This window comes from Emydura macquarii, unplaced genomic scaffold, assembly GCF_026122565.2.
Source record: "Emydura macquarii macquarii isolate MOO-44397 ecotype Brisbane River unplaced genomic scaffold, CSIRO-AGI_Emac_v2 contig_3506, whole genome shotgun sequence".
NCBI lineage: Eukaryota > Metazoa > Chordata > Testudines > Chelidae > Emydura > Emydura macquarii.
This window is the reverse complement of record NW_027133643.1, coordinates 10,848,113-10,871,184: the sequence shown is the minus strand read 5'-3', so window position 1 is coordinate 10,871,184 and position 23,072 is coordinate 10,848,113. Positions and strand designations below refer to the sequence as shown.

Here is a 23,072-nt window from a genome sequence, read left to right as displayed (position 1 = left end):
CAGTGGGAGCATGATCAAGCCTTATATTAAGGACAGCCACACAAGACAGAAACGGAGTTAAAATGTAAAGAGTGAGTACGGATTCCCCTTTAGTGCTTTAGTAATAAGCAGAGTTTCAGCAGCATAAGGTAACAATATTTTATTATAGACAATAAAAACTCAGGGAATTTTTGGAAATTAAAAGATGAAATATTCAAAGTTACAAACAAAATTGTGAGATTTTAAAAGAATTTAGGAGACAGTGTTAGAAAATACTATGAAGCTTGTAGTTTCATGATTAGAGCAGGGACTGGGTTATTGTTCCTATTTCATATGTTTATGGAAGCACCCATAACCTGGTAGGACCTTTCCAAATATTCAAGAAGGGACAATCCCTGCTCCAAGGATCTCACGATCTGAAGACAGACCAACAAGCAGAGAGTCGCTAAAGGAAGGGAAGCAGCATGAAGAAAGTTACTCCCGACTAAACTGTATTCACTCTGGAAGCAGCATGGAGAAACAAGCCTTTAAGTGGCACTTAGATGTGGAGAGGGTAAGAATATTACATATAGGTTCCATTCCTGGCTCTGCCACGGACTCCCTCTTGGACTTTGTGTGAGTTGTTTACCTTCCCATGACTAAATTTGCCCATTTTAAAAATGAGTAATAATCATAGGTGTGTTCTGAGAGTGCTTTGGTAAAACTGTTATGAAGTGCAAAGAATTATTATCAAAGTACTGCACAAATAGCAGCCTATACCATCAACCTATGCTGTTCTTTCCATTTAAACTGTTCACTGGATGTGCTTCTATGCTCCCTTAAAGACACTCTCTTCCCTCTTGTCCTCTCTGGAGTGGTTCCCACCCAATCAGATCATGCTTTTTCTGCAGAGACCCACAGTGCACTTCCACACACTCAGTATTCTCACACATCCCCTCTGTACAGACTTCTTTCAGGTGGAGTTATGGAAATAAAAGTGACTTTACAAAAAGGGCCCTCCTTTCTAACCAGATTTGCTGTGTATTCAGAGTCACATATGCTTCCTTTAGTGAGTAAAATACTTTATCACCCCTTTTAGCACTTCAGGGCCAAGGGAGCTAAGAAAGAGCAAGCAGGATTTTTTCTAGGCTCAGTCTTCATCACGAGAATTATTTGCAAGTTGAGAGTTGCAAGTTCAAATCTGGAACTAGATCCAAAGCTTCTCAAAGTCTGAGGGTGTTTGGATCAGAGGTTTTGTTTAGCCCAATTTTTAATATAAATATACATAGATTGAAGAGTTAGCACGAGGGTATTTACAAGGAAAATTTATATTTAAATTAACTGTTTGAGGTGTTGTAGCTTTGTTGGTCTCAAGATCTGAGAGAGTCAAGGTGGGTGAGGTTATATCTTTTATTGGAGCAGCTTCTGTTGCTGAAAGAGACAAGGTTTTGAGCTACACCTCTGCAGAGGTATTAATTGCCCACTTCATCAGGAATGGTCTCTTGCAAGGTGTGTTAACTCCTAATGCTTCACAGTCTATTCTATCTTGTATTTAGCTCTGACACTCTGATTACCTGAAGAAGAGATCTGACTAGCTTGAAGACTTATCTCTTTGACAAGCAGAAACTAGTCCAATAAAAGGTATTACCTCACCCATCTTGTCTGTCATTTAAAATAATGTCATGACAGTTTGTTGTTGTCCATATATTTTCTATCACTTTTGTAAAGACTATTACTAAAAGCAATTATAAAAATGTGTATTTTTAAAGGTTGCTCCTGCTTTTTTATATTAGCTGAAGCTTGTTATATCACTAAGTATACAAAGTTCTTTTCTTATTTATCTATTTTTAAAAAGGCTTACCATATTTACCAGCACGTCTATGCAACTGGGGCTGCAGTAACATTTGTAACATGGCTGGGTTATTTAAACTCTTCATAATCTGCACTGGATTTGGCTCTGGAAGCAATCCTTTCCTATTGTTTCTCATCTGGAATTAATAGAAATACAGAAACATTAGACTCAGGATTAAACAAAAGCATATTCTGTAGCCATAACTACCTCAAACAAATTTCCTGGTGCAAGCCCTTTCTTTATAAAACAAATATGTTTAGGTCCATATTTGGATATTATTTCCTTGATCTCTGTGTGTCACACACCAGAGTTCAAAGATCAGTGTTTCTGCAAGCTAGCCATTCACCAAATATATGTAATTAACCCTTTCACTGTAAAACTCACTTGTAACAGGTTCCAGCATTTCTTTTACACTGAAATTATCAAGGTTGCTGCATTTCTCTCCTTCCCCTTCAGGTTTCTAAACGGTTTTACACGTTTCTTATTGTTTCCTAGCAAGCATAACAAAACCTCAATATTCTCATTACTTCTCTCACAACCTTTTAGACCATTCATTCACAGACTGAAATTATAATTTAATGTTTGTAGGATCAAAACAGTATGAAATAGAAGCTCAAAAAATGTGTCCCACACCCAGACCTCCCCAACTTCACCCCACCCCTTCAGAAAACAAAACAAAACACACACACACACACTAATAAAACCCACTGGGTAGATTTTTCCTGGAGAAAACACATTTTTTCCCACAACTACAAAAGATGTAGTCCACAGTTAAAACCAGTAAAATATGCCATTTTAAATAACACTAAACTCATCTACTCTTCTACAGAGTTGAGGGGAATAACTGTAGAAGAGCAGCTGGGTTTTCACAAAGCTACCCAAAGTAATGAGAATATTCTGCTACAAACTTCAAGACAGCTTCATGTACCACTTACCTTCACATCCAATTTTCTAAGAAATAATCTGATATGACATGCAGGGCATAAAAGCTTCATTCTACACCAAGCATAAAATTATGTCATTCCCACTACCCTGAGATTTATTTTTAAATGACATTTACTTGTCTCATTTTAAACCAAGCTATAGCTGTTAAAAAACAGTCTCTCTTAGTTTAGTTTTGAACTCAAACAGTCTCTCTTCACTGAAGCTATAGCACTATCACTTTCTAAATTCCTAGAGGCAAATCTTACCCCTAATCCCTGCTGTTGATGTCCTTGTTTTAACAAGAAAGAAGATTGAGTCTCTTAGACTGGCTGGCTAACATGAGCTAGCTAACTCCAACCTAAACTCAACCCCTTTGCTAGTGCAGATGCAGGGTAGTGCTTTTAACTTAGTTTGAGCAAACTGAGTTATAACCTAAGTTCTTGGTTAGAGGAAAGTTAGAGAAACAATTATGGAACTCCAAAATGTCATTTTACAGAGTCACTTTTCAGAGCAGAACTACAATGTAAGTATTAACATTTAATTGAGCCCAATAGCTTTCTCCTGTTCAAAAAGATTTTCACTTGGCTGAGCAATAATCTTATTAAAATACTAAGCTGATTATAAAGGCACTTATGGGCTTCTCTTCTAATTAATTTTATAAGATCTTATACATGTACAATATATAATATATAAATGTAAAGTGTTTTCTCTTTGAAAATGGAAGGTCTCTTACCATACGTTGTGCTGCTATAAGTGCAGCCAATGTGCTTCGTCCTGGTGCTCCGGGAGCACAGTACGATATCTGGATGCTCTTTCCTCTGATAGTCATACAATCTGTGACTTCTCGCACTTCCTCAGCCTGTTCTGCAGTCTCATACTCAATCACTGCAAAGCCACCAATATAACTGCCTTCATCCTCAGCAAACTGAAATGGCATTTCACAATACACTGAACAAATTACAAACATTCAGCAATTACTTTAAAACATTTTCCCCTCCCCATGAATTACCTGTGCAAAATCTTTAACATTCCTAAAACAAAACTAACTTTTAATAGCCTACCTAGAGGCATACATTCCTCTTTCATGCATGCTAAATATAATATGCAAATAATATTTTGCAGATGACTACCATACTGTGCCTACTTGAATATCCATTACCCTTGCAGCTAATCTCAGCTATGAAACATTTAAGTTATTTTATGGAGTATAAAGATACAGAATGAAATTTTGAATGTAAAATATTAGCACATTGCAATTTTTACATTCACCTTTATTTTCCATGGTAAGAAAATTATAATTTCTTTGATATTTGGTTTAAACAGACTTTAAAGAACCACAGTTTGGTTGTTTTACAAGGCCACGTGAAAAATGGAAGTATGGAATCTAATGAAAGAACATATAAAAATGCAGGTTACTGAGATCTCATGCATTTTTTTTTAGAGAGAATGGAGGTTGTGGTTGAATGATGCTCATGAAAAGGTACCAGATCAATCAATCTGCTTAGTATACCTAAGTGGATTGGAAAAAGACAGGGGTTACTTGCTTGACACTATTTCATCCTTAGTTCATGTTTTACATCAGAGTTAATGGATTTTTAAAAAAAACCAAAAAAAACCAAGAGAATTAAAATATGCACCATAAACTTTTGGCAGAAGTGTCCATTCCCAAATGACTGGAACTGATATAAGAGACTCAAGGTGGGTGGGTAATATCTTGTATTGGACCAACTTCTGTTGGAGACAAGCTTTCAAGCCACACAGCTCTTCCACGGGTCTGGGAAAAGTACTCCCAGCCTCACAGCAAAATGCAAGGTGGAACAGATTGTTTAGTATAAGTAGTCATCACATATTGTAAGGGACCATTCAAGGCAGAGTGGCCCATTAACAATTCTGCAGTCATAGGACAAAAAGAGGGATTTGTGGGTTACAGACTGTTGTAATAAGCCAGAAATCCAGTGTCCAGAAGTTGGTCCAATAAAAGGTATTACGTCACCGACCTTTTCTCCCTAATATCCTGGGACTGACATGGTTACAACTACACTCCACACAACAACGAAATTGATATAAAGTTATTGAGATGTTACATATAAAGTTATTGATGTGGAAAAGGGACAACCTTCTTTAAATCTGATTAGAAAAACAACGTCTAATTCTCAGCTATTTAGTCCTGGAGGTAATAAAGCCTACAATAGGAATTTGTTTACAGCCTCTTAATGATTCGGAAGTAGAGGAAGGTAGGTTAGTACTCACAACTTCTATACAGCAGCTTAGCATTAACTTTCAAGAACTGTTATAAGACAAGAGGGCTGGGAAAATAAAAGGACCCATCTATGCTGGGTTTTGTTTTACACCAAGGTAGCTGCACTGGTACAAACCAATAGGATAGATATGCTGAGCTTTAGTAAAAAGTGGCTTGCACCAGTCAAGCTTACTCTGGCTTCAAATCTGGGCGAAGAAAACTGTTTCAATCTGTAAAGATGCAGCTGTCGGTATTTGTGTGAATAAATAAGGAAATTAAACACCCCAAATAAGAAATAAAACCCCCAAAACTAAACACCAGTGAAGCCTTCCTAGTGAAAACTGAAAGGTGAAGTAGAAAAAGGTAGAGCAGTTGCCTTGTTCTCTCTAATGCAAGCAAAAAACTAGTTAGACAATAACATTTTCATAGGTCACACACAGGGAATGTAGGTTTTTTTAGGAACGGTGTATAAACATCTGGATTCAGCTCTTACTGAAAGAACAGTCTGTATTCTCAACACATAAGTAGACAATGAAAAAGGAATGGTTTAAAGAAGAGTAAAGTTAAGGATAGAAGGAAAGATATACAGAAAAGGAAAAGAGTTCCCAAGCAGATTTCTATGCTGATTTCAAGACACATTAGATTTACGTGATGAAACGTATCAGTTAGCAGCAGAACTAATATATTACTGAAGAAGGGTAATACATGACTACGTTAAAGAAGTCATAGTAAAAGGAATCATGCTTTTTTTCCTCAGATGACCTCTTCCTAGCCAAAACAAAGAACCAGTACTCCATCCTTGTTCTCCTTTGCCTGTCAACTGCCTTTTACATCATCAACCATGTTCCTCCTCTTGACATTTTCTCCTCCCTTGGCTTTGCTGACTTTGTTCCCTCCTGGTTCTCTGAGCACCATTTTAATTGCTCCTTCAGCATGTCCTTTGGATGATCTTCCTCATCCTCCCACTAGCTTTCTACGGGGGCTCCATAGGACTCCATCCTTGGTTCCCTTCTCTCTCTCTACACCTTATATATGGGTAATGTCATCTGCAAAGACAAATTCAACTACCATCTATATGCTGACAACTCTCAGATCTACCTCTCTATTCCAGACCTGTCTCCTTCTGTGCAAACTAAACTCTGACCCTCTCTCTAACATTTCCTTGTGGGTGTCTAGTCATCAGCTCAAACTCAATATGGTTAAAAAAGAGCTTTTAATCTTTCCCCCCAATCCCTGCTACCTCCTTTCTTAATCATTGTGGACACCATCACGCCTGTCACTCACACGCACAATCTGGGCATCATCTTCAACATAGACCTCCCTTTAGGTCCTCACATCCAGGCTGTCTAAAACTTGCCATTTCTTTTCGCATAAAATCTCTAAGATATGGCTTGTCCTATCCACGCACATCACTAAAACTCTTATCCAGGTTCTCCTCATCTTGCATCTCAGTTACTGCAACATCCATCTCTCTGACCTTGACAAATGCAACCTTGCCCCTCTAATATCCATTCCAAATGCTGCTGCAAAGATCATTTTCTTAGCCCGTCACTTTGATGGTGTCCTCCTCTCTTTGCATTCTTCCTTTGGGGTCCTCCTTCTCTATTGCATCAAACATAAGCTACCTGTCATCACTTTCAAGGCCCTTCATAGCCTATCCCCAGCCTGCCTATCATCTCTGGGCTTGTCCACACTTCACCACAGCATCCACACTGCATGGGACTATGGGAGTGTGAACTGTAGAGGGCACCGAAGCATTGCACTCTAACTGCCCTGTACAGATGTGGCAGGAGAAAACTAAAAGGTATGTACTTTGCATTAACATAGTCCTGTTTGGAAAAGGACTACATTAACTCAAGCTAGGACCTTTTAGTTCATGCGAGCAGTGTCCACACAAGGCAGTTAGAGCGCAATACTTTGGTGCAGGCTGCCATTCATACCCCCCACTGTCTGCACTGTGGCGCAGTGTAGACATAGCCTCTTATTCACTATCAAGAAGTCAACTCCCTCCTCCAGTCAGTCCACGATGCCAGACTCCATTGTCCACTTGTTAAATTTTCAAATGTGCTATCTCCCATGCTGCCCCCCACTTGGGAGGAGCTTCTAGTAAACGTCTTCAAAACCAACACACATTATCCTCCTTAAAACTCTCCTTTTTTGTGATGCGTACAAAAACTTGACAAAAGCTGGGCTGCTAGTCTGCTGAAACTGCAGCTGATCATACCGACCAATTCTGTCCCAATGTTTCCTTGTACTCACCTGTCTGGCAGTATTCATCTGTTTGTTGTCTATTATCTTATACATCAGGCTGTAAAGGCCAGACTTTTAAAAGTACACCAACAGCTAACTCCCATTGATTTAAATGTCAGGCACCTAAATATCTTTAAAATTTAATCCTTGAGATACTGACCACCTTTTGGTTCTGTGTTTGTACAGTGCTTAGTAGAATGGGGTCCTGGTCCCTGACTAGGTGATATAAATAAATAAATAGTCATAGCAAGTATTTTATATAAAAGAGAGAGTACATGGAAGTGTGGTGTGGTGTAAAGATTTTCCTGGCCTGAGTTTGGAATGGCTGCATTATGTACTTTACCATACTGTTTTGTTTAGGTTACATAATTTACAGAAAAATATCACATGGTTCTGCCATTAGGCTCATGGATAACACTGACACACGATACAAAAAACACACACCACATGTTGTGGAGAATCCATTTATCACTGTGATTAAAGGTGCAAGAAAAATGCACTTTTTAACTACCTCAAACTGCACAGTCAACATGGTTTCATGGAAAATAGGTCTTGTCAATCAAACCTGATTTCATTCTTTCATGAGATCACAAGTTTGGTTGATAAAAGCAACTGCACAGATGTAACATACTTAACTTTTGTAAGACATTTGACTTAGTATCGCATGACATTGATTAAAAAGTTAGCATTATACAATACAATCAGAGCACAAATTAAATGGATTAAGAACTGGTTAACTGATAGATCTCAAAAAGTAGGTGTTCCTGGGGAATCATCCTTGAATGGTGGTGTTTCTATTGGCATTCTGCAAGGACTGGTCCTAGGCTCAGTGTTGTGGAACACTTCCATCAAAATTTGCAGATGACACAAAGATTGGAGGAATGTTACATAATTACGAAGACAAGGCAGTCATACAGAGCTATCTGGATTGCTCAGCAACCAGAAACCACTCAAACAAATAGCATTTTAATGTAGCCAAATGCAAAGTTACGGAACTAGGAACAGGGAATGCAGGCCACATCTACAGAATGAAGGACCATATCCTGAAAAGCATTGACTCTGAAAAGGATTCAGGGGTCATAGTGGACGAGTAATTGAACAAGAGCTCCCATTGTAATGAGGTGGCAAAAAGAGCTAATGTGATCCTTGAAGGTATAAACAGAGGAGTAGCGAGTACGAGTAGGGAGGTGATTTTTTCCTCTGTATGTGGCATTGATGGGTTTACTACTGGAACACTGTGTACAGCTCTGGTGTCCACATTTTAAAACAGATATTGAAAAATTGGAGAGGGTGCACAAAAGAGCCACAAAAATTATTTGAAGGCTGCCAAAAATGCCCTAGAGTGGAAGACTTAATAGCTCAATCTCTTTATCAAAAAGAAGAGTGAGAAGTGAATTGATTACAGTGTACCAGTACGGTCACATGGAGAAAAACAGCAGATATTAAAGGACTCTATAGTCTAGTGGAAAAAAGCAAAACAAGAACCAATGGCTGGAAGCTGAAGTCAGACAAATTTAAATGAGCAGTTAGGCACAAATTTTTAACAGTGAGGGTGATGAACCACTGGAACAAACTACCAAGGAAACCGGTGGATTCTCCATCTCTTGATGTCTTCATATCAAGACTAGATCCTTTAGCCAAACACAAGTTACTGGGCTCAATACAGGGGAACTGGGTGAAATTTAATGGCCTCTGATATACAGAAGAAGAGATTAGATAATCTACTGGTCCCTTCTGGTTTTACACTCTAGGAATCACTCTGCCCCACTAATCCATCACCACCAAGAATACTAACAATCCAAATCCTTGAGCAGCTATCAAACGGATACTTAAAAATAAACTAATGCCCTCAACCACCCATGATTTCAATAAAAAGGTTTCATTCCGTTTCCCTTCTTAGTTACACTAGTCTGAGATGCTTAATAAGAAATATTAGGTCCTGGACCAATGATCAGTTTATGGTCCAATATCTTGGCAACCATCAGAGCTAGGAAGAAAGCTTTTATACAGTTGGAGAGGAGCAAGACCCACTTTTCCAACAGATACAGCACTTATTTCTTGTGTTGGCAAATGAGAAATTATTAGGTCCTGAAGCTGTAACTTTATGACTTATGGAAAAACTATTTTAGACTTTTTAGAGTTTTCTAAGAGGTATTCAATGTATTTTAATCTCTCTACAGTTAGAACCAAGATACTAATACAACCTGGATTTATAGACTGAGGAATACAAAAAATATTACCAATAATAATTATTTACAAAGTTCTCTAAAACATTTCTGAAATAATGCTTTAATAAAACACATGGAGAAGGAATGTGTAGTAAACGTTTTATTGGCACTCATCTGGGATAACCTCCTGCATAACTCCCTGGTGACTTCTGCTGGTCATTCCAAAACCAATGCCAATAAAACATTTATACCACATCATATATTATAAAGTATACACATAACCACTCATTAGGTTTCACAAATTAAACCACTCACTAGCTGCGTAAAAAACAAAGCAATACAGTAGGCAAGCAACAAAATGTGCAAACACAAAGCTATATGCATCTCCATGTTCAGCTTCCAAAAGATACCAATTCCTACCTACCTGGCAGAACAAAGGCTTATACTTAAACGAGAACATTTGCATCAGTTCCTCTGAATCGGTGTAGTTATTGGGGAGTTTATCTACACAAAGGCACTTTGAATGAACAAGATCGGTAGTCAACTGATTAACATCCATCCACTGTGCAAAGAGAGTGTTTTCATCTAATTGCTTCCCCAAGAGTTCCATTCTAGCCTTTGCAGCAGAGTCCTTTTTCATGTATTCCACAAACCCATAGCCCTTGGAATGGCCAGTATCTTCATTATACACCAGAAAACATCTCTCAACATTGCCATATGCACACACTAGTTCCTCAAACTCTTGTAACGTAAATGAGGTGGGCAAATTGGTAATGCATAGCAAAGCATCCGTTGGTTGAAGCTGCACTGATATCTCTTTTCCACGAAGAGAACACCGGTGAAACATCCGAATTGCATTTTGAGCCTGCTCTCCATTCTGCAGAGTAACAAATGCTGTAAGAGAAAAAAGCAAATAGTATAGTCTACAATGGTTCATCTTCAGTTACAGTATTATTGCTTCAAAAAAAAAAAAAAAAAAAAAGAGTCATGAAGGTTGGGACCTATCTTAATGTAGAATTTTAATACAAAGTTAGCGACATCCCAGGATATAATATTTTATAATTTGGTATTAATAATGGACTATATATTATGTTTACTTAACTGGATCAAAGAGAAAATTTAAAATCTATACATATGCATCTTTTTACCAATCTACTACCGCCCAATAACCAAGAATATTTTACTTTTAGAAAATGAACAGCAACTACATTTTCCACTGAAATTAATATAACGCTAGTACAATTGAACTTCTCTGAAGGCAGACTCCATAAATCCTCATTTTTGGGTTACAGGAACATTTTTGTATATGTGAGATTTAAAAGGGGCAAACAAAGAGTTCTAGCTTGTGAATAAAAACTTAGGAAAACTTTAGAAGTTTAAGTTGGTGCTCACTGAACCTTCCTGATGGTTCCCTGTACCACCTAATTTCTTTAGAAAAGCCAAATGTTGTAAAAGAGAATCAACAATGCAGAAAACTCAAGCAAAACTATGTCTTACAGAATGTATTAAATTAAAAGTACACATGCATCACACACATATTTAAACACACATGCAATCTTGTACGACAGAGAAATGCCAAACATTAGAAAATAAGGAAGGAAAATACCTTTACACTGGGATTAATAACACAACACTGATGGCCCAATAATACCAATGGAGTTTGCATTATTAAGACTACAGGTTGTGCCCCCCACACAGCATATCAGAGAGTGGAAAGCAATTTTACTTAAGAATGCACCATTAGGATTTATAATGAAAATGTTGAATAGCCTGACCTCATGAGGAGGTTAAATCAAATTCTGTTCCATAGTATGATTACTGAGCAAAAATGTGAAAACCCTTTATAGCAAAGGAGAGAAAGATGAGGAAATAGTCAAAGTTTCTCAACAAAAAAACATTACTAGAACCTTTCAATATACTCACACAAAGCAGGAAATTCAGCTGTTTTGAGATAATTTATCAGATGTCTCATACCTAGTTAGCACTACTACTACTGAGCATGTAAGGGGACTACAGTGCAAGAAGTATTGCCCTGTCCCCTCCACACTTCAGCACTCAAGTGATTGGAGGATGGACCTCTTCTAATCTCTCCATATTATTACTAAAAACAAACTTTGTCCTAAAATTTGCCAAGCTCTCCTAAAATGATCCTTCTCAACTGCAGCCTGCCTGAAGTGTTACTACAGAACTGGATTACCCTGAGTCAGGAGCCTGAGACGGAGGCACTCCCTAAAGTGATGAAGAAAGGCTAATTAGTGAGCACATTCTATTGCACGACAGACTTAATGCCCTTGTGACTGGCACACTTTACTTTTCAAAGAGAGGATCTCGTCTAGATTTTGCAAATCCTCAAAAAACAAAAATGCTTCTGGAATTTACAGCAAAGAGGCAATCCTGCCTCATGTCCAAAAGCTAAATCTTAGAGATGAGACACAGTGGGTGAGTAATATATTTTAATGGCCCAGCTTCTGCTGGTAGAAGAGACAAGATCTCAAGCTTACACGGAGGTCTTCTTCAGATCTGACTGGAATGACAGACTTAAAGGTGCACATGCCTGAGTCTTTAGAGGCAGCAGCAAAGGTGCAGACAATTCAGATCTGCATACGTGAAACTGCCATTTAAAATATTCACCAGACTACAGTAACCAACATTATTAATACTGATGCGCGGCTTCAAAGTGGCATAGGGATTAAAATGACTTGGTCCATTACGGCAATGTAGAAATTATTTTTCTAGGCTGCTTTTTGAGTTAGGAGGAAAAGGAGAGTGCCATATATCAGTGTTGTCTCTAAAATTACTCCTCAGTGAACAACATATGACACTGGACATGCCTGTTTATCCAAGCTTTTAGCCACCAGCCCTTTGGAATATATTGGTCTTGGTGTAAATGCTGTTTTTATGTCCTGTTGCACTGCAGGGGCAGAATGTGAGTTTTCCATAATGAACTTAATCCAAACAAACCCACACGGCAAGGCACATCAAAGACCTGCTGCAGATACAGCTGAATTGCTCAACTATAGATCCTTTCCAGGCCCACAAAGCTATTCTTTAATGGAGAACAAAACATATGCATAGACATAGTCAGACTGAGCACTTAAATGCAACAGCAGGTTGTTAGTGGAAGATTAAATAAGTGTCATTCTGCATGATCAGATCTAGATTTCTGATTTAATGGACATTATGGATAATATTCAGTATTCAAATTTTTATTTGAATTTAAAATGAAGTGTGACAATCTCAGAAAAACAGCTAGTGGTATTTCAATTTGTGTTAAAGGGAAGGCAAAGAGTAAACATAAAATTAAGTGAGAGACACATTAAAAACAAGAGATTAAAAAATGTGAATCTTTGCCACAATGGTCCAAAGGCAAAAGCCAACAAATGTCTTTTAGACAATCACAGCAACAACCATATCAATTTTAATTTACTTGTATGAGACCACAACCTGAAAACTGAGACAACCATGTTTTCTTATACAACAAAATTTGAAGTCTCAGCTGCCCATCAGCAAGCAATGAGAATTCTTCTTTCCCGGTCTGCATCTATCTCATCTGAGAGACCAGTTTAAGGATAAAAAAAAAAAAAAAAAAAAAAGCAGTATTATTTGCTATTCTGAAGTTTAAATCGCATGGAATTCATTGCTATAAAACATATGTCCCATTGCTGCTACTCACAGAATTAATTTTTCACAGCATTCTTGGCAACGTTCTCTATGCTAATGAATTATCATACTGCAGCTCTGGGGAAATTTGTTGCCATGTGTACCATAACTTTTTTTTTTGGCTGATTTATAGAATCCTTTCTTGAAATTCAACTCCAGGAAGCTCTGGTTGCAAGATTACTGTTTAAAATAGAAAACATCTTTTCCAGATAACCTATTAATCATCTGTTTCTAACTCCAGTGCACGGGCAAGAGAGCAACTGAATAGTAACATGATCCTATTCAGAAGCAGACATGCTAACGTTTTCTTTCATGCTTGAAGAATCAGAGGTTACAATAATCTAAAGTAGAATTTATAAATAAAATATAAACATCCCCATAGCATATTTTAAAGTAAATTTTAAATCATGCCGTAGCTGTGAATGTCTTATGTCAGCTTATAAAGCCAACAGAACAGAGCACAAAGCTTATCAACAAACGTTATCACATTTAAGGTCTCAGTTCTGGTCTCCTAAGCAAGGTATAAATTGCCAGGGATCTTGTACACAATCACCCAATGTGTTTGTGTACATAGAGTATATGCCATAGCTGATTTTACAAACTGTAACAATTCAAAAGATATTGTGATATGCAAATGAAGATGACAAATAACGAAGATGTCAGTTAGGTTCTGAAACGGACAACGTGGTTAAACTAGACTATTGCGCAGCCCAATACTTATGGCTTATTCTCAGAAGGATGGTATTTGGTACTTTAGGAATAATTGCAAAGAAAGCATAGACAAACGGAGTTAGATTCTGTGGAAATCAACAGTAGTTTTAAACAGCAGAATATTGTTCAATTTTTTTTCTGTTCAATGGCTAATTTTTCTGTGATCTGATTGAACAAACAAATTCAAAACTGTATAGAAAGTAAGTTAATATGAAGTAATATAAAGAAAAAGCCCAGGGGGAAATTTGAAGATTTGTAATTGAATTGAATTTGAAATTGTAATGATAGTTTTCACTTAGAGGAGGAAGGATCTTATAGGACAGATTTTATTATTTAAACAATTGTATAGCTCCACAGAGCTCCACTTATCTGAATTAAACTGAGAACATTTAATTTATCTGGATAAAAAGGATTTTAGACAAATGGGATTTCCCCCACTTCCACATTACACAGAAATTTCCCTGTATTCAGTGTCTTGAAAACTGACAGAGTTTTCAAGATGATCACCCTTAAAAGCTTGATTATACCCTTCAGTTTCAAAACAAGGCAAAAACCTCCACAGGCTTGGAACTGATTAAGTAAATAAAATATATCTGCTCTCTGTCTTATACTACCTGGAATCCCTATATCTAGACCTGGAATAGCCCTTCTGCTACAGAGTTATCCTGGTGTGATGGGCTTGTCTTAGCAGAGATTAATGGATCAGTCTTTCACAAGGGGACTAAGCAGTTTAGCTAGACCCTATCTGAAGGGTGCACTACTTCAGGGCATCCCTGTAAGAGGTCATAAATATATAAAAGATGGCTGACCATTTATAATATTACTGATACCAGTACGATATATTTGCAACAAATCTTGTACAAAGTACATCATGTAAAATATCAATGGAAAAGTTACACTCTGTCAAGTGTGATTATCCTGGTTAAACCCATGTATCATTATGAATATTGGCTATGTATTTGCATCTCATATGTGTTTGTTCTTGGGGTGACACCCACCAGGTAGTTTACATCCAGTCTTGTGAGCCAATTGTGGATGGACCATTCAGGTGGTGATGGTCCATTAAGGGAAATCAGCTCTTCAATAGCTCTTTCTGAGGATGCCTCAGAATACAAGGAGCCAATGGCCACCCCTTGATTCAGCAAAACGTGTAAAGGCATGTGATGTGGACACGTGACCTAGGACTCCATCTTTGTCAGTAACTTTCCACGTACTTTTTCCCAGTAACACAGGGGCTGAGAGTTTTGTTTGGGAGAGTAAATTTCCATGCACGTGGCAGAGGATATAAAAGACACCTGAGACATCTCCATTTTTCCTCTTTCTTGCTCCAACTTCTTTGGACTGTGGACTTATAACTAAAAGGAGTATTTTGAACTATGGACTGAGGACCTTTCAATCTTTTGGAAGTTACCAGAGAGACTTTTGCAAGCCAGCAGTCTATTCCATCACTGCTATGATTCTGATCTATGAACACTGAAAATCATTTTATGTACATGGTTCCTTAACCATTCAGTACCGCTCTTCTTTTCTTTTATTAATAAAATCTTTAGTTAATTTACTAAGGATTGGCTGACAGCATGATATTTGGGTAAGATCGGAGATACATACTGACCTCAGGGTTAAGTCTGATTCTTTGGGATTGGCAGAACCTCACATATGGTGAAGTGGGTTTTCAGTACCTCTCACTATATTGGACCAATTTATCTGGGTGGGAAGCATGGGCTGGAATGCCTAGAGAAGACTGTGTTTGGCTTCTTGTTAACCAGCGTGGTGCTACAGAAACTCTTATGATACTGGTTTAGTGAATCTAATTATAGAATAAACCACCAGTTTGTTGGGATTGTCTGCCCTGTTTCTTGCAGTCTGCCCCAAGTGTGGCATTCTCACTGTGGTCCATTCGAGGCACCTGGTCACACAAATAATGGGCCCAACCACCTCCCACTGAAGTCAATATGAGGCTTTCCATGCCATTAATTGACATTATTTGGATTTGGAACTGGCCCCAATTTATGCAGCCAAAGAACACATCCAGGAGTAGTTAAAGTGGTTATACTGTGGGCAGACAATCTGAGGACTTCATATGTGGCAGAAGTTCACTGCTGGTTCTATAAGTGCATTCCAGTGTGTTACCATTGAACATATAATCTTAAATACTGGAATATTCTAAATTCTTACCTGTTCTTTTATTTCTGTCCACATAACAGTACTTTAATTCATAATCTTTCAACAGTTCATGGATTTCCTGAAAAAGACAAATATCACAAAAAGTAATCCATCAAACCAAAAACAAACAAAACAAACAAAAATGAAATTCAGCTTAATTTTCCAGTTATGTTAAATTTAAACTTTCCCAACAAACACACACACAGACATATTTTCAAAGACTAGCTTATAAAGGAGTTGAGCAATGCAACACTGGAGTAACGTCTTATCCCGTACGAGAGAATCACCTTCAATAAAGTAATTCTCCACATTTCAGTCTCTGAAAGTAGGCACAGCAAAGGTGTGACATGATGACTCCCTTTTGATAAAGAAGAATGACGTAACAGTTAAAGAAAACTAACATGAAAAGCATTTCTGAGCAGGAGGGGAAGGAAGCCACTATCCCACGGGGGAGGCAGCAGTAGTAAAAGTGAATCCCTGGTTTCCAAACTTGCTGCAGCTGTTCCCCACTATAAGTGAAGATGTGGTCTTCCATAAATGCATACCACACGCAAAACACCAATCAGTTTCCCTTCAACTGAAGTGGGCAAAGAAAGGACCAGTCTATCAGTCCAAAGGTGAAAGGGGTTGGAAATGGCATGAACATACTGAATCTTTTTGTCAAGTAAGCACTCTAGTGTTATAATGAAACTCCATTCAACTGAGCAAAATAATCAACACACATCATTATAAGAGGGTTGCACTCTACATGATTTCCAGTAGCATAGCATACTCTCATTTTGCCACTCTGCTAATTCAATATACATGGTTTACAGGTTAATGGGTTTCATCTGAGCAGGATCAAATGTATCCTTTTAGTCAAACTGAATACCAGTCTCACATTTCACTGGTTAACAGCTGTCAAATGCTTCATTAAAAAAATATGACAATGCTCCTCTGACACTCAACCATCCCATACTCAGATGTGATGTGAACGTGGCTTCTAAATAACAAAATGCATAAGGAACAGTCCAAAGATTTAATACCGGTAGGTTATTTGAATGTAGCCCAGAAGAGTACACTCTCTTCAAGAGAGCTGTGATGTTAAACTCTCACCCATGAGAAGCAGATTGGTAGAGGATGCAGCTTTCTTTGAACTTTTGTACTGCCTAGGAGCTAGCTAGAGAGTAATGTTGCAGAAGCCCAGGAAGTTGTTAGCTGTTCCATTTACACAATGTGGGCAGTGTCTAGAAATCTTATTTATTTCATCTTGTACAAAAATAAGATAATAAGATTTACCAAAGTTTTACTTTGTGACTCGTAACAGCAAAATCTTAGTGCAAAGACATAATCCTGAGGTTTCCCGAAAACCATTTTTGAACCAAATCTTCATTCAGCAATAATAATCTGCAGTCTTGTTGGAAATGTAATTGACAAGTAAAACAGAATGTGATAAATGCATCTTCTTGGTGATGATAAAATTGAGATGAGCATGAGCCAATTTTAAAAGAGTGAATACCTTTTTTAAAAGTAAAACAATTTTAAAGAACACTCATGATTTTGTTCATAATTTAAAAAAAAATTATTTGTAACAATCCAATGAAACTTTGACGCTAAAATCTCACCAAAATTATGTGCTCTATGTCTCTCGACCACAGGTACATTATTGTACAGCTGCCGCCGGTGAGGGGCTAATAGCATGGATTTATTTTACTGACAAAACATAGAAGAACTGAAGTATTACTTTGGGGAAAATGCACCAAATAATAGTTGGACTTTACGAACAAATGCAAGAAAAAAAAGAGATGTAGCCTTTCAAACTTGAAACCACCTCTTTTAAAAGTTAGCATAGTGGTTTCTAGAGATATGTAACAGATGGAAAACAAATAGAAATAGTTGTTTAGAAGAAAAGCAATCCACTGAGCCAATGGGCTCTGTGCAGGCAGATCCCTAAGCCTGTGCAAAATCCCTTTGGCTTCACAGATCCACACGGAGCCAGCTGCAGAACTGAAGTTTTTATCTGTGTATTTGTTTGTCTGTAGTATTTCAGTGGTAGCATCATTCACATAAACAAGCTTTGTAACAAATAAAGTTAAAAACATCATACTGACTTAAGTCTTTAATTTAAGTGGTTATGTAAATATCTGTCTATATTTAACTAGTTTAACTCTGGGTAAAATTTTCAAAAGCACTTATGTGATTTGAGAGCAAATTTTACCCTGCCTTTCTGGTTGTGCTTTATTACAGAAGAATTAAAATGACAGGGGCTGCAGAGGACTCCCTGTACACTTGTAGGGCTGGTGACATCCAATCCCTGCAGGTGCATAAGGTGTGCCAAGACCGCAGCCTTCTCTACAACTTGTGCCTGTAGGCATCATGTGTCACTGGCCCTGCAGCTCTGTTGTCAGGGGAAAGAGGGACCAGATCTGTGACAGTGGGGCGGCAGAGGGCTCTCTGTGCACATGATCCTTGTAGGCACAAGGGGGGAGGCTGCACTCCCTCTGTCTGTTACCAATCGATTTTTTTGTCACTGTCAGTGCAACAGCTGAAATTAATGTTTGCTGACATCTGTCAGTTAAAATCAAATCCTGACAAGTCTAACTATATTCTTTAGTGCAATCCTGTTTATGTACAAAGAATGTAAACGAAGTTCTGCTTCCCTGAACACAGTAAAAATAAACAAAGCAGGCAGTTCACTTACTCACAATTTCCTCCAGTCAATTCTATGTCGGAGGGGCTCTGTCTCTCTGCTCCCGCTCTGGACCATGCTCACCACTGCTAATCCTGCTCCTCTCAAACAGACTCACCAACAACCAAGCTCTTCGAACCAAGGATCGTCTACTACTCTTGTTGGTACAGTGCCTAGCCACAACGGGGCCCCACCCTGGGTGGCTCACAGGCACTACTGCATTAAGCATGGTAAAATAACAACAATCCCTTAGCCCCTGCATTTTCAACCAGTCCCCATATTCTCCCTGTGTTAGTTCTTGCTCAGGGCTGCCCTTATGGCCCAGAACCTTGGGCTGTGGATTCTATTGTTTCCAGTTATCATGACATACAAAGAGCTTAATTGCTCCCTCCATTTAACCCAAATGAAAGGTGTTTAGCACACCCATTGGCTCTCACCAGGTTAATGGCAGTCATAACAATAAAATTAAAAATCTGCTTCTACTAAAGGAATTTTCTCTCTTGTTTACAAATGAAAGGACTCCTCTAGACATAGCTGAAAACTACCATAGCGTTTTACTGTTACATATCAACAAACTAAAAACTGTAATTAAAATGGCAATATGTTCTATAATAGGTAGAGTAGACCTGGCATAATTACATTGATGTGAGTAAATTGTAGCTGGCACTTGGAAACAGACGTATGTGTTCCTCCAGTCTCTAGTGGGCAGACCAACGTGCTACAAAAGCAGTGTTAATATGTGCTTGTATTCTGGACAAGACCAGTCTGATGCAACTCCCTTGTGCATTCTATTCCTATTCAGAGTGTGACTTTGCCTCCTTCAAGGTGCCAGATAGGCACATTTACAAGTGAACAATGTCAGGAACTGTGAGCTAAACATCTTGGGACAGAAACACAACCAGGAAACTAATAATATTTAGCTCTTACACAGCTCCTTAAATCTTCAGAGTCCTGAACAAACATTCACTAGTTAATCTACACAGCGCTAGTATAATTAAAGCTCAGACAAGAAAATAACCTATTGGTGCTTTTAAAACAGACTTTAAAGATCATAACAAATTCTATGACGGGCTATGAAAAAAGATTTTAAAACACTATAAAAGGTTATATTTACTTCATGTGGTGGAAAATTTTTTATTTTCCTGCAGTGCTTAAAATTCTTCAACTCCTCAACACATGACTAATTGTCCTGCCTAACCTTGGGTTGAAATATTAACTTTCTCGTTATGATTTTATTTTTCCTCATATATTGTCATTATGGAGATCTGTATCTCTCAAAGGAAATGATGTCTACTCCACAGAAGCATCTATCTGTATTCCCTATTATCTGAATTTTAAAAAAAAGAAGTATATTGGAAAACATGCCATGAATAAACACACCCACCTTATCTACTGTACCAGCACAACTCATACTATTATTTTTAAAATATAAACAGCTTATTTCATGCCAAAGAACTACTACTCCAAACAAATGTATGCAATTATATCGAACCAATTATATCTAATTATTTTTTTATTGGGAACCTCAAAGCATGCTAAACTAAGTATTGTTGCCATGTTTAAACAATGCACAGGATGTTATTCTAGCAACAAAAATTAAAAACAATTATAATGGTGCCTGGGGAGGGAGGTTCCTATAGTAATGAGTCTAATGAAGTTTCCCATATAAACCTTATAGTTGTTCATAATTTGGCCCTTAATAAATAGCTCCATGGTGAAACTTCATACACACATTCTTGAGATGAGAACAAATTTTGTTTTTAAATTAGTTGGGCAAAACAATGTATTTTGGCTAGTCACATTTAAATATTTTTTCTTAACTAGAAAAGGCCTGTTTTCATTTGTGCAGGCAGTCAAAGCATAAAGTGGAAGATTTCCTGAAAAAAGAATTCCAAGTTTCTTGATAGTACACAGAAAATAATGAGCTAGGCATCAAGACCCAAAAGTATTTTAGATCATTTAAAGGACGGGGTCAACAGACGATAAATGCAGTTCAATGTAGGTATAAAATAAACCAGTTCTGAAAAAGGAACCAAGCCAGGCAATATAAACATTTGCTGAAAAGGAAAAATATATGCTGTGGAAAAATCAGAGACCATCTACTACAGTGTAAAAAATGTAACATACAGCATTAGATTGTATTAACAGAGGTATAGATAACAAAACAAAAAGAATGATACTACTTTAATCATTTCCTGTAAACAAATGACTGGCTAGGTTAAGAATGCGCCATTCCTCTAACCACACATCGGTTGCCAGATACAGTAATAAATATTAAATAAGGGCTTAAAACCCAAAAGCCCTAAACAAGACTGGGCTCCATTGTGCTACGCCCCGTACTAACACATACAAAGACATGTTCTCCACTTTGAGAAATCTGCAATTTTTCACTCCTTCCTTCAATCAAACTACTCACATAAGTAAGGGCAGCAAGATCAGGGAGATCTATTAATGGTTAGGTGGTTCCCTTCACCTGCTTTTGGTATGAACAGTGGCCATTTGGGGGAGGGCTCTAAAGGTTTTACCCACACCATTCCCTCCTCACTCGCAGGAATAGTCATAATCAATGCAGCTAGAAAGAAAGGCAAGTCTGCAATTCTGGGCCACAACCTATTCTTTGGAAGTGCAAAAGTTTAATGCACACTGACTCTTCCTTCTTTGGATATTGAAAGTCATATTTGCAACACCATTAATCAGCCTAAGAAACAACCATCCTATGGACTCTCATACCCAATTATTTTTGGCATAACGCCACATCAAACTATCAAAACAGAGATAGCATATTGATTAAGATATGACAACACAATAGCTTCCCAAGGATTGCCCTGCATAAGGAATGAAAAACAAACACATCCTTCTTAGCTGCAAAGCCAGATTAGTGTATTTATAAGCAGAGTTGTAGGGAATTACAGTTTTTAATCGTCGTATAGATGGGCATAGAAGGGCGCATGTAAACTAAATGGAAGATGAAAAAATGGGGGAGAGCACTCAAGAGAGTAAAAACCACAAAAAAACCCACAAAAACAATACACAAAAGGAAAGCAGTAAACAAAGACGCATGGACTTCCTCAGGCAAGAATGGTACTAGCTATCCAGCACAGTAAACCTTTCACATACTACCAATATGACAGAGGAGAGACCAAGATACAAAGGCACCTGCTACTTCAATGTTTGGAACATGAGAGAAGGGAAGAAAGATATTTCTTCAAATTATCAGGGTTCATTAAAGACTTTAAATCAAAAAGCAATGAGGAGAAATTGTACATAACCCTGAGAGAAATTATAAAGATGGCATAGCGCTAAGTAGTAGCCTGCCTTTGGATCAGGGATGGACACTAATGGTAAGTGGACACAGGCATCAAGCCGCAAACACAGTGTAAATCCCCATTCTGGATGGACTGCACCTGTCTCTGACAGATACCTAAATGAGCTGATTTCTTTTTTGGCTTGACAAACTATAGGGGGGTTGTCAAAATATATTTTTTTAAATCACTGAATTGAAATAAAAAATTGATTTAAGTTCTCCTTCAGCTTCCATCCTCTATATGTCTTTTGTTATAGGAGAAAACACCGTCATAAGACTAAAGATATTGATCTCTAGTTACAGAAATTAACACAGAATAAAAGCAGAAATATGCATGGCTATAGAACAATGTAACAGCTTTTAAAAATAATCCATTTACTGCAAAACACCTTTCTTTTTCAGCACAAGTACAAATTTATAATTTATGAGTCACTTGATACTTTAGCTTAGAAAAGCATACAGAGGGCAGTAAAACTGAACAGCTCTAACCAGACTCCTAATCCTAATAAATAAACTCATGAGATCCCATTGCAAATTTCAGTAACAAACAAAAAAGAAAAAACCCAAGCCCTCAATTCTGATATAACTATAAAGGATCCTAAGTGGCATGACACCAGTGTCTGAATTGTTCATTTATACCAAATTCATATACAATTACTTATATTGAAATTAATGAGGCATTGATGAGGACTGACCAATGAGCCAATTAAAAACCATGAGTCAAGTAAATCAGAAACAAATCTTATAATCCACAAAGAATGAGCACTAAAATAAAACAAACAGAAGCCTAATTTACCATATAGCAAGAATGCAGCCTAGCAAAATAAAATGTTGTCTATATAACAATTTGCAACTCCATTTGTATCATGGAAGTTCTGCGCAGCTATTCCATAGTGCTCGGGGCAGAGAATTATGGGCATTTTCCAATAAGCCTACCTGTGTCCAAGAACAGTCTCGGAGGTTTTATACACATTCCAATATCATTCAGTTAATGATGTACACTTGAGGGCATCATGGGTATTCCCAACATGGGTTAGCATAGCAGTTCACGTGCTGCATTCTCCAACTGTGCAAATATATTAATTCCTCACAACTGACAGCACAGGGACACCCAGAAGACAGAATAATAGCAGGAGACTGCTAGCAATGAGGTAGCTCCTGTAACACCAACCACC

General features: G+C 37.7%; 1 protein-coding gene across 5 annotated transcripts in view; it reads right to left on the bottom strand.

Annotated features, from left to right (window-relative positions):
* The window catches only part of RAVER2 (ribonucleoprotein, PTB binding 2), a 55,080-nt gene that overhangs the window by 19,426 nt on the left and 12,582 nt on the right, over positions 1 to 23,072 (bottom strand). For all 5 annotated transcript variants that reach the window (XM_067535566.1, XM_067535568.1, XM_067535569.1 and 2 more), the window contains exons 2-5: positions 15,938 to 16,004; positions 9,816 to 10,285; positions 3,468 to 3,659; positions 1,820 to 1,946 (exon numbers count right to left, since the gene is read on the bottom strand). In XM_067535566.1, coding sequence (XP_067391667.1) covers positions 1,820 to 1,946; positions 3,468 to 3,659; positions 9,816 to 10,285; positions 15,938 to 16,004 — 856 coding nt within the window. The remainder of the gene's footprint in view (positions 1 to 1,819; positions 1,947 to 3,467; positions 3,660 to 9,815; positions 10,286 to 15,937; positions 16,005 to 23,072) is intronic.